The 17,869-nt window shown below is 40.8% G+C and overlaps 1 protein-coding gene across 13 annotated transcripts in view; it reads right to left on the bottom strand.

Moving 5' to 3' along the window:
• Positions 1-17,869, bottom strand: part of tenm3 (teneurin transmembrane protein 3) — an 818,277-nt gene that overhangs the window by 108,204 nt on the left and 692,204 nt on the right. For all 13 annotated transcript variants that reach the window (XM_046046662.1, XM_046046670.1, XM_046046663.1 and 10 more), the window contains 2 exons: positions 4,501-4,674; positions 2,467-2,531 (listed from right to left, as the gene is read on the bottom strand). In XM_046046662.1, coding sequence (XP_045902618.1) covers positions 2,467-2,531; positions 4,501-4,674 — 239 coding nt within the window. The remainder of the gene's footprint in view (positions 1-2,466; positions 2,532-4,500; positions 4,675-17,869) is intronic.

Here is a 17,869-nt window from a genome sequence, read left to right as displayed (position 1 = left end):
TGACTGTATTCAAGGTTCAAGGTAGAGGGTGGGACAAGAGTGAATTTCCACTCCTGTCCCATCCAAATCCCGGAAGAATGACTCCCATACCTTCCCCTTCCTGATAAAAAATGAATAAATCTGTCAATAGCATTTAATTATATTAGAACTGCACATTTATATATAAGAACTGAGGGGACAGGGCTTGTGGCGAGAACTTGTTCCTAAGTTACTTTTTTGCTTGTGATAAATGATGATGAGACAGCCGCATACAGCTGTGTAGCTAATGTGTAAGTTAAGTTAAATCAACCTTAATGTCAACTGCATACAAGTACCGCTCTGTCTCTCCCCCATTTCCATGTACTATCCGCTGAATACACAGCTACAGATCAAATACGAAGGATCAGATATTGAAGACAAGAATCAAACAGAAAACCTAAATCTTGCACAAATAATTTTATTGTGTTAGGTGGATGAAAAAGGAGTGATGAGTAAAGATGGTAAAGTTATTTCAGCTCTTAGTGTTTGTATGTGGGTGTTTTCATGTAAAAACACAACTTGTATGACTTGGTCTCGGTTTGGGTGGTTTTGACAACAACAACAGAATCCCGAGACCCACAGGATTCACGAAAAAAGTCAGCCTTTATCTCAAGGTATATTTATTTGTCATTCTACAGCAGAGGGCTGCACGATAAAATTAATGTTGTAGCTCGCTTCATATTACACACACAGAAAGTACAAATATTTAAAATGAGATTAGATATATTATACAAGGTAGTGGTATAATGTAATATGCATTGAGTAGTCTCAGAGCCTGCACAATTAACATTATAAGATGATGCCCATCCACGGTTGATTGTGGACCTATTGGACTTATATCAAAGTCATAGTAAAGGGTGAATAACGGGAAGGGTCCGTTTAATATTTAACAATGTCGTATTAGCAAGATGTTTTAAAGTAGCATTTTAAAGGGGATGTTTTGCACATATGACTAATTCCCAAAAGAGATAAAAAAAAAACTAGCAGAAATGCCGACTATGCTACAGAATAGATGTGCTTTTTTTTTATGTTAGAACACATTTCACTACTGCCGTTGTCAGGTTCATCTAAACTTAAAGCCTGCCTTTCACCATCCCCCTGGAAGCAAACTCCTGCTATGCACAAAGCATTCCTACAATATGATGAACTACATATTTGTCTGTCATCACTATTGTGCAGGTTTCTACTGATGAAGACAATGATTAATGTTTCATTGTTGATTCTGATGGAATGCTGTTGAAACACTGATAGTACAGCCATAGGCGGTTTTACCATTGAGCAAAGAAGAAGATATACTTTATTAATACCACAAGGGGAAACTTGGTGGGCAATTTAATGGGGCCTCGGCTGCCAGGGGGCCTCACAATTTCTCTCTCTTTTTAAAAGTCTCTTCCAGTGTGTGTTGTTTCGGTGTGCAGCATTTGCCTGAGTTATCTGAGTGAACTCATTGTATTCCGTTGGGTGTTATTTTTATCAAATTAGTAGTTTTGAATACAGTTCTTTTTTGAATACAGTTCTTTTAGCGTGAGGAAACACAACCCACAAATATTAGTCTCTAATCTGGTTTACTACAGCGGTATGAACCCAAAATAAACATTTTGCTGTGGTTAAATTGCAATAAACAGATAAAAAATTATGTCCCTGAATCAAATGGCACGGAAGCTTTTGAAAAAAAGCTGTTATATGAGTATATAAAAGCATTTATAAATATCAATATTAAATAAAAATATTTCTTCAAATTTAATAGGTGTGTCTGATTTGCCCAGTGCAGTACTACAAATCTGCATTGGTTTGGAGTTCCTAGGTCACATGACACACTATTTTATTTTCCCATAAAAATAAGTGAAGTGAGTTTTCTCTCTGTCTGTCTGTGTCTCTCTATCTGTTGTTCTATCGTTCTTTCTGAGGGGAGTGGGGGCTCCAAGTCATCTTGCCCAGGGCCCCAAAATCACTAAAACCGCCCCTGGGTACAGCTTGCCAATTCTTCACAGCTTACTGTAATATTACAACCATGTTTCCAAAGTGATTTCCAGCTACAATTTACCGTAAAATCTGCCCTGCATATTAGCCTACACATCACCTAAAGCGCATTAGAGAGGAGGGAGGGTAAGAGGGAGGAATCAGGAAAAACTCTGGCAGTCTGATTATCTGATGGGCTCCTACCACGGAGTGAAAACGAACGCATGCAGCAACAAGAGTACAAGAACGGCTGATACAGAAAGAGCCAGAGAGGGGAGAAAGCTAGACAAGATTGCAAGAGAGATGAGGAGAGGGAAGACAGAAATGAAAGGCTCATTTGTCTGTCCTGTGCCTGGGCAAAACATACCCTTCAGACTAATGTGTGTGCATAAATTCACAGCACTGTTTTTGAAATGTGTGTGTGTGTGTGTGTGTGTGTGTGAGTGACTGAAAGAGAGTACAACAAACAGAGAAAGCGTGCGATCTTACCTATGCAGTAACAGAGCAGGACAGAGAGCAGTACAGAGAGTCCTACTGCACTGAGGGCGGTACACCTAGAAAAAAACCCCACAAACAATTGTTTTGTGATACTGTCACCTTACTGATACTGTAATATGTGTCTTCAATAACCTTCATAATGCTGCAGCTTTACATTTTTTTCATTTTACAATGTATGATCAACCACAATACAATCTATCAGCAAATGACAATAATGTCGACATGGCATCCCTTTTAATTATTTAATTAAAATGTCACCATCAGTGTGAAATTGCGCAAAATGAACATGAAAAACATTTAATGTGTAGCTTAGAAAATGGCATCTTTCTTCCTACTAAAATTAAGACAGTATAAGCTATACTTTAAAATAAGTTATCTGCTGTCCACCAGAAGCTGTAAAAGTAGATGGCAGGGTCAAGCAATGGCGGCACAAACGAAGTGAGGTCTTAAATGATTTTATATTTCCTTCCCCGTTAGAATAATAGGATGCATTACCGAGGCTGTTACCAATACCAGTAGTTTTTCTGTTGAATTGCAACTGAATGAATGAGGAGTGAATATACACACTATGACTGGAGAGGCTGTGGTTCAGTGGGTAAAGCAGTTTCATCCACTTATCGGAAGGTCGGTTGTTTGATCCCCGGCTGCCCCACTCTACATGTTGAAGTGTCCTTGGGAAAGTCACTGAAACCTAAATTGTTCCCGATGGCTGTTCCATCGGTGAATGAGTTCATTTCCATTTCTGATGAGCAGTTGGCAGATCTGAATGTGAATGGGGTGAATGTGATGTAGAGTAAAGCGCTTTGAGTGGTTGGAAGGCTAGAAAGGCGCTATACAAATACAGACCATTTACCATCTATGTACGAAGCCACAAAAAATACTATCCTAAAATATTTTTCCTCCATTGAGCACTAATAGCACAGATTTCACCATGTTGCCAAAGCATCAATAAATATAAGCTTTAAATCGCTTTAACATTCAGGGATATCACTTTAACTGTGTGTGTGTTTGTGTCAAACCTTAGAAGAAGATCTGAATTTCCTCTCTCTTTACTCTATGAAAGAAGTGGCGGACAGGATGCTATTTAGAACCTCTGACCTCTGAGAATGTTTATCTGCTCCCAAGCTTCTTGAAAGTTTATTAGAACTGCAAACATTTATATCAAGAGCCTTTTCACTGGGGAAAGGCCCATTTTGTGGGGTTGGTAATGTATCACACACAGCTAAACACAGCTAAAGAAGAGCCTTCTGTTTAGTTTTGTCATTACAAGTGTAAGTATGTTGAACATGTTTTTAAACTTAAGTACATATCATGGTAGTCAAAATATATTGGGCCCCATTTTGGCCAAAATCTAGTTTGTTGTTTAAACTCTTGGTGAATGATTATCAAGAATCACCATAAGCAGACTTGTCCAATTCCAGGTACTAACATTAAGTCAAAAGTGCAGGGCCATGCTCTCAAAATGTCAAATCTGGCAGCAATTTTTTATTTTTTTTTTTACTTTAACTGCCTTTGTGGCTGGACGGTAGGCTACTGTCACAGCCACTGTTATTTGTCAGAAATTCCAATGTATATCCAAATGAATTGCACAGAAGAAAAGGCCAGCACCACTTCGACTGACCATCCCTCCCGAGCACTAATAATTATGCTTGTACTGTGTCATTATGTGCAATCTTTTGCAAGCAGCAGATGAATGGGTCCAAAAAAACGCCCCGTCTTTCAGCTACAAAATGGTACTTGTATGAATCTGGTCTGTATTTTACTGATGTCAAAAAATGAAGCAGTCTACAGCTGGACTTTGGTTTCTGGGGGTGGAGCAGTGGACAAGACACATGTCTTTGGTGTGGGAGACCCGGGTTTGATTCCCACTGCAACACATCCACTAGTGTGTCCCTGAGCAAGACACTTAACCCCTAGTAGCTCCAGATGCGACCTCTGACAGATAAAGCAATTGCAGGTTGCTTTGGATAAAAGCGTCAGCTAAATGAGTAAATGTAAAGCAATGACTTCTTGCTCCCATCTTACCTCCATGAGCAGTACTTGGAGGATTTCTTGAACTTGAAGGCGGAGCGGGACAGGGTATTCCTTGGCAACGGCCGGGTGGGCGGGGAGTACACTGAGCCTGTTGCCATAGTGTAGCCAGGAGTTGCCGTGGAGAAGAGAGGGGTGGTGCCTGTACCTGTCTTAAAGAGGAAGTGCCTGCAGGGCGAGAGACAAAAGAGAGAGAGAGACAGAGAACTGAGTAGGCGTACATTAGTTTGGGACACTGGCTTTGTTTACATACACAGACAATGAACAGCACTGAACATTAATAACGTTTTCCCATAAGCACTTATTTTCCAAAACAGCACTTTTGTCAAGTGTGTATGCACAGCTGTGACGTGTCTGGTACTAAAGAAGATAACGGCATTTTAAAGTGACTTGACTTGTGTAACTGTCTGTAAGCTATGGTGGTTCTGCTGCCGACAACAGCCAACCTGTGACCGTCTCCTCCTCTCAGCCGTGTCGTCTCAGCCAAACCTTTGCTGCTGTTGTGATTGCTGATAGCAACAGGCCTAATCAACACACATATTCTGTGCTATTTGGTTAGCAGATGTTTTAAATATTATAGGGAGGAATAGAAAACCAAACAGTTATTTTTTATTCCCAAAAAAGGCTGTCTGGGGAATTTCCACGGGATAACTTCCACGAGAAAAACACGAACATGTATGACTGCAGTAATTACCAAGGTCACAATGTCTAATTAATGCCAGAACTCCGGCTAACGAGGATCTGTAATTACAATCAGACTGCTCTCTAACAAGGCTGTGTGATTAACAATTAGAGCCTATTATAACAAGAGCCCTTCAATTAATACCTGCCTTTAGGCAAGATGTGAAGAGAGAGATAGAAGAAGACAGAAGAGCAGGAGTTAAAGGGGGAGTAATAAATAGAAAAAGAGACATTCGTTTTAACAAGTGCAGTCATGTTCATCTACCTAAATGAAAAAGATGAATAAGTGCAATATTTCTGAATGTACTTCTTTGACTTTGTTAGATGTACTGTAGAGTATTTTGCCTGCGGTAGCTAATAGAAAACCTATTTTTTTGTCCACCAATTCATCAATCTGACATGAGCCTTTGGGAGATTATTTATTTCATACAACACTGTAAGAAGTATCTACTTAATGTGAGGATTACCAGTAAAAGGTCAGAGAAAAGCCATTATTTCACTTTAAGTGGAGTACTGTGAATGAGTAAAATACTTAGGTTGTTCAGTCCCGCTCCTCAGGGCCCAACAGTTTATGCCATTTACCTCATGTCCCTGGTTTAAGTCCCTGACTGGATTGTCAGAATGAACAACTCCTGGAATTAACATGCATCTCATCAGAACGCAATTTGGGCGGATTGTGTTTCAATCCACAGCACCACAGGGATGCACTGTAAACAAGCAGAAATGCTAACATATGTGCTACTTGAGACCCACCTTCTTCAGCTAGTCCCGTACCACTGGCAGAGTAGCCCCGTAAGGGGGGCGAGGCCCCACAGCGTGACAGTGTAAACAGATTTATGTCCCCCGCACACAGGTGAAATTAGGTCAGTACGTACCTCAAACACACATGAACAGAAATACACTCTCACATTTAATAAGTGACATTATTAGGCTTCATATTGGAATAGCAATGTGGGTGGGTGTAGACACACAAGTCTGTGTTTCTTACAACTTGCATCGCATGCTCTGCCTTGTATTCAGCTTGTAAGTGCGCCTCATTCGATGACAACAAAAAACCTGCTAAGAGTCGTACACTGCACCTGCTCTCCTGCCCTGCTTCTCTGATTATGTTTTTTTATTTTCAGTTTGTAAGAACAAACTGAAGGATTGTTGAGAAGAAAAATTACAAATACTTGAAGGGGAGATATTTTTGTTTTTACTGGTGTGTGTGTGTTTGTGTGTGTCTGTGTGAGAGAGTGTGTCTGTGAATGCTTGGGTAAACTTTCATGCCTGCCACTTCATTATTTATCATGATTAGAAACTGCCTCATGTCTCTGTGGGGTGGGTTTTTTTACACTAAGGGTGACAGAACCAGACACAGAGGTCAGGTGTGACCACGAGATTACACTCACACCCACAGAAAGAGAACGAAATGTCTGATGGTGGTGGAGATTAAATAACTACTACATGTATCACTACTCACAAATGTAAAACTATGTATTTTCAGCAAGTTTATATTAAAGAAAACTCTAATTGAAGGGAGAAAGTGATTCTGCAGAAGGATTCCCTGCTCATGTAACTTTCTTCTCGGTTTATTCTGCAGACCTTTTCTTCTTTGGCTGTTTCTCAGCCATCTCTCCTTTTTCACAGAGCCTGGAGTCCAGCACGTTCTAATGTGCCGGTGTATAGAACTCTCTCTGCCACTGCCCCCTCCCCCCATCACTCCTGTGCACACTGCACAACGCCACATCTTGCTGATTGGCTGGAACAATTTTGTGTAGCAAGTACCACACCGCTTTCTTTGTGTTCCATTTACAGAGCCAGGGCTGTGTTTGAAAATCAGATTTTCTTTCAGAGCACACACAAACCCGGAGCTAGCAAGCAGGCAGTATTCACTTGAACACACAGTCTATTGGATTACAATCGCTTACTATCACTTTAACAAAAAACTCAAATTCAGAAAGCTTCTTTTGTCAGAAAATAGCCGCCACTGATACCAATCTTATTAAATATAGACTCATTTTAACAACATCTGACAACAAGTGTGGTCTCCCCTGAGAAACTGAAATAGGTTTGCTCTTGCTTTCATTTTGGTTATTCTATTTTTGCTGCCTCATCACCAACATCCCTTTCATATCAATTGCTTGATGAACTTGTTGGTGATTATCAAGTTGTTTCCAAGTTGAACATTTGAAACACCATGGAAAATCCTGGTGCCAATAAACCATTCCAAGATATCTGAAAATACAGCTGCAAATGTAATTCAAACCAACCGCAGAACGTTACCCCAAAACACAAGGGTTTATGGGTAGACAGCCATCTGATAGTCTGCAATTCGTCATGCTTGGAAAGCTGAGCATGATGAAATGAATTCTGGATTGATGATCATATTCTTGTTCTTTACTAGTACACCAGAGAAACACAGGCCAAGTTTAATCACACTTAGCTGAAATAACAGGGACAGGGATCAGGATCATTTTTACAGAGTCTGTCACCACAGTTTACCTATTCTCTCACTACATTTCTCTCATACATTGTGAGGTTACAGAACACAGACCTTGCAATTTTTAGACTTACTCTGCATGAAACTAGAAACCTTTTATGGTTGTAAATAAGCAATCAGCAGCTTTGATCAAAGAATATTAGTCCTGGTATTTTCATCATCACCACTGCAAGTTATAGTCAAAACAATCCATCTGGGAGTTGAATGTGTACTGGAGGCAGGGCTTTTTGTAAAATTAGAGACATGAGGTTTTCATTATGCTGCACTGGGATTTTACCAGGACTACGGCTCTCTAAAATCAAACTACTCTATATGTCTCTGACGGCAGACAGACAAAGCAATGACAATGGAGTGTAAAATGACTGTAACCACAGTATGCTTAGCTGAGAGTAGCATGTTGTCAACCATAACTGATCTGGTAGTCAGCTAATAATAACAGCGCCTGGAAATTTACACTGGGCCGTTAGTGTCTTTGATAACAGGAGAAACACATATAAGATCTACACACTGCAGCCGACATGTCTAACACAATATGTGACAACAGCCAATGAACAACAACCTTTTCTCCATACCCCCCCCCCAACATACACACAATCAGTGCCTTCACATAAAACAATAACAATATAAGAAATGTTCAATAAATATTCAATAAATGTTTGATTTTATTCACTTAAATCATACACGAATTAGGACTTTATTAAGATGTTTATTTTGTAGAGGAAAAAGGACTGAATTTTTTTTTTACTTAATTTTACTCATGCATATTTGTTGAATTGTTTTGAATGTTCTACCTCAGATTTGATAAGTGATCCACTGTTCCAAAAATCAGCCTTTAAACTTGAAAGAAATAACGATTTGATACGTATACTGATAATTATCGATATCGAAAGATATGAAACTTTTTATCGTGATAACATTTTTGGCAACTATTTAATTGTTCTTTTGCTCCACAAGTAAAAGCATGCAAGCACCCACGCAAACCTTTAAAAATAAGTGCTTCTGGGGCGCGTTTAGCTCAGTCGGCAGAGCACGCGCCTCATGTACAAGGCTGAGTCCTTACTGCAGCAAAGAAAAAGTCCTTCTGATTTTTGTCTAGTAATTGACATAATATTAACATAATATTTATACACATGTAGATACTGGCCAAATTTCAAGTGTTATCCTCTCTGAAGCAAAGAATTTGGCGGCAAGAATTACCAGGCCGTATCCTAATGTATCCTTTTGGTAGTGACAAGCTGCTGCTGAAGGTACCTTCAGGCTAAGTGTTGTTTTGCTGCCGATACAACATATTTCTTTCTTTTTTTTGGTTTTAAGAATAAAATCTCATGGACACAAGTTTAGTTAAACAAATGCTCTTCATTTGTACATTGCTCTTAATTTTATCAGAGCTAGGGTCACTCGTGTCATATAAAATTTTAACCATAAATTTTCATTTCAGCCTCCAAATATGAAGGTGTATGTGTGAGATTGACATCAACGCCTGCTCAATCCAGTGACCAGTTGTGTCGGGTGTCACTTGACACAACAGGTGCCCACACATGAATCTGCGGGTGTGTGTGTGTCTGTGCAAGTGATTGTCCGAGGGAACGAGATGTGTCTTTGAGAGTGTGTGTGTGGGTGTGTTAAGGGATTACCACCTCTAAATGAGGACATTCACACTCTCATGGCACGTCTTTCCCCATTCTCTCCTTCTTTCATCTCCTTGGTACTCAATAAATACCCATAACACACCTCTTAACTTTCTCTCTCTTTGTCTCCATCTACAGTTTTCTATTCTTTCACTCCAAAAATCAGCTGCAGCTACAAATAAAGCGTTCAACATAAAGTGGAGCTGAAATTAAATACAATCTGTGTCCGTGTTTCATTCTGTATGTAAGCCAAAAAAAAAGACATTTAGTTGATATTTTCTTATGAGGTACTGTTTTACACATGTTTTACACGTATACACGTGATCAATCCCCTTTCCCTGTATATTGTGAGAAACACACAAGACATTTTGTATTGTCTTTGTATGTATTGTCTTTAGAAAAACAGCGTGTCATTTTTTCTTCTCTATGTTAATGGATTTCTGGGATGTGGATCATTGTAATGGGAATAGTTTGGAGGCAACAAATTAACGGTTGTCCTTCCAGCACCACATAGTTGATATACTATTTCATAGTAGCAGTAATAGTTGCATATCATATGCAAAAGACAAATTGGACAGAAGACAGGTATAATAACATATATATATATATATATATATATATATATATACATATATAAAATTATTACAGTGCGGTACGTCTAAAGTAAGCAACAATTTGATAATGTGCTTGTTCTGCTCCTGGTTACTCACAGCATGGCACAGGTACTCAGCCTCATGAAGAGCTGCCATTAGTTACCATGGTGACCATTCTAAGGCCAAAAATGATGGGATTAAACATATCCTTAGCTCACCAACTCACTAATCTCAGCATTGTTCTGGTTCATTTTGCTATTTTTGCACTGTGATTGTGATGGAAAGGAAAGACATATTTGGGATCACAGTAATCTGGCAGGTACATGTTCCTCTAGTAAAGTAAGTATGAATGAGCAATAAAGTGGAAAGGAAATGTCTACTATCAGTCAAAGCCATGTACTGCTCATCAACACATATGCTGGTGTGGGGGACAACTTCACCTCATGAACTGTTACAATACATGGACAACCACTCAACAAGTTAGGGAGAAAACAGAATGGTGCAGGAGAGAAAGGAAAGGAGGGTGAAGAGGTAGGACAACAAGATGAAAGAAGAAGAAAAAGGCGAGAGAGAAGAGAGAAGTAGAAGAAACTGGAATAAAAGGGGAGCAGACGACAAAGGGGAGAGGGGGATGAAGTGAGCTTAATGAATGTGAAAGGAGAGAAGGAGTTAATACGGAAAATGTACTGGCATTCAAACTGAGAAGCTTCTGTGTGTGTGTGTGTGTGATAGTATGTGTGGTTTATTCTCTAGGCTGTAAATATTTGTAAAGTGTGTAAGTCCGCTCACAAACACATGCCTTAAAACAGTGAGAGCGAGCGAGCCGCGGTATCACGTAGTGTGTGTGAACGAGGCTCAGGGAGAACACTATACTGTATAGGGTAAAGGTATTTGGCAGTTGCCGAGAGTCTAGACTATAGAGTCTATGTGATACCACGGCTATTTGATCGCACACACACTTGCAGTCATGATTCCCTTCAGAGAACAGTGACTTACATTCATTTCCTGAAGACTTGCTCTTTAGGCTGTACAGGCAACTTTTGAATATATTTATTATTTATTTTATCATTAGAGGAGTTTTACAATTATTTTAACCGGTGTCCGCGCACCCTGGATGACATCCTTAGGAGGGTCTTAGCAGGGTATATTTTCTATTTCTACTAGCTTATTTCTTATTTCAAATTCAATGTTTAAATTTTACTTCCACCTTATCTTAGTCCCCTCCTCTTCCTGTTTCTCTCTGTCTGTCTGTATGTGTCTGCTCGTCTGTTTTTCTCCACCCTTGCTTGTAAAACATTCGCACCTTGTGAAGTAATAGATAACTCTATCTGTGTCTCTCTGCAAAATGCTAAAATGGCTCGCCACCTGAGCGGCCCACCCAAGTCAAGTCCGTGTGTGGGAAACACTGCATCGCCATTTGTAGAAGATATCCCGCAGACTACTTGTGTTTGCTGTAGGTGATGGGATGATGCTTTTGAACACTGATTTCAGAACAGAGACTGACTAAAACTCATTGTACTTTAAGATATGACAGTAAGCTTACTCACTGCTTTGAATGTTTTTTTAGATTTATGTTTTATTTGCTCCCAACTCTGTTTCACAGAGCCTGTCGCAGCCGTTACAAGAAGCGGTTTCATTGTTCTTTTTATGCGAGGCTAAATATTTTAAGCAACTAAGTTAACAACTAAGTTGAATATGAATTGGTTTATAATAAATTTAGCTTGAATTTGTTTTTTGACATTATAGAGACTGGTCATGTACCACCCAACCTTTTACTATTTGGGCACAGGTGACGAGATGAGTTTTCAGTAACTGTTATATAAAGTGAGTTAGAATGACCACTTATTCAGTGTGCATGACTTTTAATGTCAAATAGCCAACACACAGCCAGAGCAGTTGAAAGAATAAGGCTAAAATCATCGCAGGCTTCAAACCAATCGCAGTACATCCCCCACTTCACCAACTAGTGCACAGAGAATCACCTACCACTGAATGTCACCAAGAATGAGGAACTCCTCACTGAAACCAGCAACAAACTGCCACATCTCCATCAACAGCCCGTTGAGATGGTGGAGACTGGAGAGCTTCGAGTGCCTTGGAATCACAATAAACTCTTAGCTTTGATCACCACACTACCGACATCCATAAACACTGCCAACAGAGGCTCTCTGCCATCCAGAAACCCAGGGTCCTGAGCTGGATTGGGAAACTCTGGGTTGACTTACCGAGTTGATTACCAGGGTCCCCACAGTGTGTCTGTGTGAAGAGATCCATGTCCACACAATATGAGTAATACATGACTACACACACACACACACACACACATGCACACACAGACCTATCTGATACCATGTCAGCTGACAGCAATGTTGAGGAGAGAAACAGCCACATAAACTTGGGTTAGACCGGCGTGTGGGACTGATATCAATAATGCAGTTTCAGTGATTATGCCTAGCTCTTCCTGTCCTTTTGTTGAAGTGTCCTAGAGCAAGACAATGAACCCCACAGTGCTCCAATGGTCAGGCCAGCACCTTGCACGGTAGCTCATCGCTGCCATTGGTGTGTCAGTGTGTGTGTGTGAATCAGGCTTAATTCCATTAATGAAAACTGTGACAAATATGTTCGGCAATGACCTGTTTTCCATGACTAAGATGAGATGCTGACGAGCTAAAAATACATCATTAAATAAAAACTATGACAAAATGTATGTTTTGTTTTCATTGACTAAATGAGACGGGACTAAAATGTTAGTGATAGGCCACTGGGAATTCAAAAAATGCATCATATTTTCCCCCAATTGTGCTTTTAGTCTATGGATATGTATACATACTATAATACAACAGAAAGGATAATACAATGCACTGTAGTAATGGGAGACAGAATGATGCCCTGTGGCTCCAGATTAGGTGGAGAGAATACATCCAACCTGAAGAGACACATGCTATTTATGCCACATTACGTTAGCTAACTTTAAGCCTCAAGCATTTAAAAGTTGCTACCAGGTCAGGCGGCTTTGCTAGCAAGCCACGTTGGCTTAGCCTGGCTGGAAGCCAGTTTTTCCCACAAAAAAAAGGTTTTCAGTTTGTGGTAGCAAATGAGTGAATAAGCCTGGATTCCAGGGTAACGTTGGCCGGGGCGGCTGTGGCTCAGGAGGTAGAGGGGGTTGCCTGTTAATGGGAAGGTCGGCGGTTTAATCCTCGACTCCTCCAGGCTGCATGTGTCCTTGGGCAAAATACTGAACCCCGAATTGCCCCTGGTGGCTGAATGTGTGAGAATGTTAGTTTATGTTTAAGCACTTAGGCTCTGTGTGTGAATGTTGAATGCAGATGTAGTGTAAAAGCGCTTTGAGTGGTCAAAAAGATTACGCTATACAAATACGGAGCATTTAAGCTAATGTCAGTTCACTTCAACTTCAAAGTGAGTGAGTGAAAGATGCAGGGAATGAGAATTAAAGTTAAAATTTTAGTCTAAATGCACATCACATGTTGTCACTGTAATGTTTAATCAACGTAATGTGTTAATAAATTTGGACAAGCAACTTGTAATTATGCTCAATTTCAACACTTGATATTTTCCACTTGATTCCAATGTCCAGTCCCTGAATTAGCCAAATTTATTTTAAAGACAGACTTGGACTAAAGACTAAAATGCAATGTATGTACTTTTCTTATATATATATAACTAAACTAAAAGGTTTTGAGGTAATGTGACTAAAACTAATAAGCATGAGAGGCGAAATTGCTTTGGATAAAAGTGCTAAATAAATGCACCTAAAGGATATTTAGAGTTGTCCTAAACTATGAAAGGAGGTCAGAGGTCCCCCTTGCTGTGAGGCAACAGTGCTAACCACAGCACCAACCTGTCACCTAAAATAAAAAGACAAAGCGAGTCGACACTGACTGAAGAGTTGAGTTGAGTGTGAAACTTAAGTTGCTGATGAAATACTGGTGTCTGCTCTTGTCAGAGTGATCTGTGGGTTTGTACTCGAAAGACTGACGCAGGTTTGAACTTGCTTTAGCTTGACAGAGATGTGATATGTGAATAAAGAGTTGATGATCTTGAAAACACTCTAAGGACTGACTTATAACCGTCAGCAAGCAGCAATGGACCATCATCTGCCTGTGTATTTGCAACATAACTGCAGGGCTGTCACGCAAGCCATCAACGTGCCAAATCGGCTCGAACAAGGAAATAACCTCAGGAAAGGAAACACTGGATTTACAGGATGAAATCCACCAGCGCCAGGAGTACAAGTCTGTGTAAATTCGGCTATTTCTTAGTTGGTTTTGGAATATTTTGAGTGTAAAAGTACGCCTCCCCACCACCAATCTGTCCTGTCTGCAGGGCAGAGAAGAAACACTGACTGCAGCCTCCAGCAGCAGAGGATATTCGATTTGCCATGCAGGGAGCGCTTCCAGGTCACACAGCATTTATTTTTCAGCTCCACCCTGCAAGATTCTCACCCCGTCTCCTGAAGGCCTTACAAGTTGTTTCATTTCCAAGTCAGTTTGAATGTGTGCGTGTGCGAGAGAGAGAGAGAGAGAGAGAGAGATACTATTTCTTACAAAGACCCTCTCACATACGGTCTGTCTTCTCAGTGGGGGTGGACTCAGCTTTGAAAGATGTCGGTCTGAACTCTGTGTGCATGTGTGTGTGTGTGTCTATTAGCCTTTAATATGAGTATAAAACTGAGCCAGGGACATGGTTTGGCTGTCCCAAAGGTCCAAACGTTCTCCAGCACACACATGCAGCCAAAATTCTTGGGGTTGTAAAGATCCTAGACACAGACATATCATAAATCTATCAGCATCCCTTTTTTACTCTCAGGGAGCGACACAAAAGAAAGCGAGACAGAGAACAAAGACGGAAGGGAAGAAAGAGCTAGCTACAAATTGTGTGGTCAATTAAAGGTCATGGCTAAAGTTACCACCTTAAATTGTGTGTGTATGTGCACGTACTAGGAATTCATAAGAATATAAAACTACACCAGGGATCCTTTTTTTGGCTGTGCCAAAAGGCCAAAAATCTCAATCACACACACAAGGCAGACAGAGGGACAAGGTTAACGTTGCATCCCTAAATGTGTGTCTGTGTGTGTGTGTGCCAAAAATGCTTTTATACAGTCGCTAGCGTGATGTTACACTCTGCTGGAGAGAAAAGTGATTTCAACATATCCGTCAACTTTGTGGGGCATTTGTGTTCAACAAAGACAGAAAGAGAAAGCTACAAATCGTGCAGTGAATGGAATCAAATTATCCAATAAAACCTGTGTCACAGACAAGAAAAATGCACCCACCTCGGGACGCTCTCTCTTTGAAAGGACAACTGCAATTAGAACTCTCGGGGTCTACTAACGAGATAAAAGGCTTCAACAAAGCATTTGGATTCACAAGTCTGCCGGAAGAGGTCAGAAAATTTGCAAGTCTTCAGAGGTTGGTTGGGTTTCCTTTGTCTGAACTCCAGGTTATATTTTGGCCTCTGATCAACAACAATATGTCAACTAATGAAGCTCAGCGTAAGTTCTACCATGAAGACTGTCCTTCTGGATCACACCTGTCAGCTGACTATGGGCGTTCAGGTTTCACCACGATCAGCTCACCCAATCATGAATCAGTAGCGCACTTTAAATCTGAGGCGCGGTCAATCTCAAAACGGTTTGCAACGTCTCGGATTTAACGACATGTCTTGAAACTTTCCGCGACGGGCTTCGAGGCGTGTCTTCTTCCGTTTGGTGGGCGTGTCACAGGTGTTACCCAATCAGCTGTGATAAGTTTGTAAACACAACTGTGTTAAAAAGGCAAGAAAATGCCGTGCGCTTGCGAAAACAACAGGGAGTTCAAGGCGCCATCGTTTCCGTTGAATAAAATGTTTTGTTATGAGCCGTCAGCCCTGGTTCTCTCCTCTCATGTCATTCAGCACAAATCGCCCCGGCCCTTCTCCGCCCAATTCGCCTCCTGCTCAACATCAAGGCCCAGTTGTGCTCAGCAGAAGCATTCCCCTCTTCTCATCAGATCCCCAGCATCTTCTCATCTCACCACCACCCGTGTCTACACTCCATCTGGCGGATTTCTATGAATATGCAGCTCCACCCCCTTTTAAAAATACCTCGTAATCGTGATGGAATCTAATCGCAAATTACTCTTCACATCCCCATCCTATGTACCACATGTCCATAAATTCTTCTTCTTCACTCAATCAAAACCAAAGTGTGACATGTCTGGTAAAAGCTCCTTCTGAAATCTATTTGTCAGTAGGGGCGATGCAGGGAGAGAGGAAGTTTCCCCAGTGACTAGGAGCCGTGGTATTGCTGAAGTACACAAACGATGCATTTTGCACATAATATTTTTTACAGATAAATAAACAGTTGTGGAACTAAGTGTATAGTGGCTGTTCTTGTATCTGACCACAATTAGAAGAACCTGCGCACTCTGTCTCGCTGACTGCTGAAATGCTTAACTAATGGAAGTAGTGATTCAGTAAGCACGCAGATTGATGCACCACACTACTTGAGGAGGCACCAAAGGGTAACTAATGGACAGGTAATAATTAAGTAATTATTCAGTACTCAGAAACCACTCAGTATGATGCACCACTTTACTTGGAGGGACACAAAAAAAAGGGTTACTAATTGGTCAGCTGTGGCTTAGAGGTAGAGCGGGTCGCCCCCAAGTCGGAGGATCGGCGGCTGTGCCATCGTTGTGTGAGTGTGTCTGAATGATAATTTTCTTTCTGATGAGCAGTTTTCAGCCTCTGGATCTGCCATCAGTGTATACATGTGTGTGAATGGGCAGATTGTAACACGTAGTGTAAAGTGCACTGAGTGGCTGGAAGACCAGAAAGCTGCTATACAAGTACAATCCATTTACAGGTAAAGATGCAGTAATGCAGTTGTAGTAGTAATTCAGTACTCAATATCCACCCAGGGTGATGCACAACTACTTGAAGGGACACAAGAAGGCTAAATCACAAGATAACGATGAAGTAATGAGAGACTCTTTAGTAACCACTCAGTATTATCTCTATTATCGCTTGGGACTTTACAGCCACCGCCGATCACTGTGAGCTATGACCTGTGATGTCATCAGAGCTGCCCTCCGTTCTCTCTCTTGTCTCCTGGACTCGTCCACAGCTGCTGCCGACAGCAGCAGCTGTTTTGCTGCTCGCAGCAGACACGCAGCAGACCTGAACTCTCTGATCTTACAGCAGCGGCGGGAGAGCTTGCTAGATCCCTGCAACAACTTTAGTTAGCGTGGGAGGCTCCGACGCAAAGTCTGCCAGCTAACTTTAACAAGTATCAAGAGCAACAAAGCATCTTAGCGCCAAGCAGCTAACTCTGAGGAGAACAGGCGGAGTGGCCGATTACTCCATCTGCAACGCGGCACAGCAAAAGACTGCAATCAGAATCACAATTCACACACACAGACACTTCTGTTCTTTAATTTAGTGCATTTCAGGCAGCTTTCACACCTGGAGTTCCATTCACTTGGTCCGGACCACGGGAATAAATGATGCATTGATGCATTTTAGCTCTGGTCCGGTTCAAGTTCACACTGACATTTTACAAACAAACCAAGAGGAGGAAACATGACACGGTGGCTCACTGACTGGACAGTTTTGGTCATCCTGCATCATCAGTACCCATCTGGGGAAATCCAATTCCAGTTACTGACAGAGGTTTATAAGCATTATTATTATTAGACTGCAAATTTTGCCACATGGTATGAATAATAATAATAATAATAGACAATTCTTTGAGGGCACACAGGCCAAATGCCTGGCCATCAAATAACACAGTCATTTTTGGAGTTTATTTAGAGTTAAGCATTTAATTTTTCTATTTTTAGTCTATATAATGACATCACACTAAATGGTGTGGGCTATTCATGTTTTTGTATTCATCTGAATGGTCGGGATAACGTATATCTAATAGTTATTATCGACAGTTTTACACTACAGCAGACAGCAAACAACACCAACGT

This window comes from Micropterus dolomieu, linkage group LG04 (assembly GCF_021292245.1).
Source record: "Micropterus dolomieu isolate WLL.071019.BEF.003 ecotype Adirondacks linkage group LG04, ASM2129224v1, whole genome shotgun sequence".
NCBI lineage: Eukaryota > Metazoa > Chordata > Actinopteri > Centrarchiformes > Centrarchidae > Micropterus > Micropterus dolomieu.
This window is presented reverse-complemented; position numbering and strand designations above follow the sequence as displayed.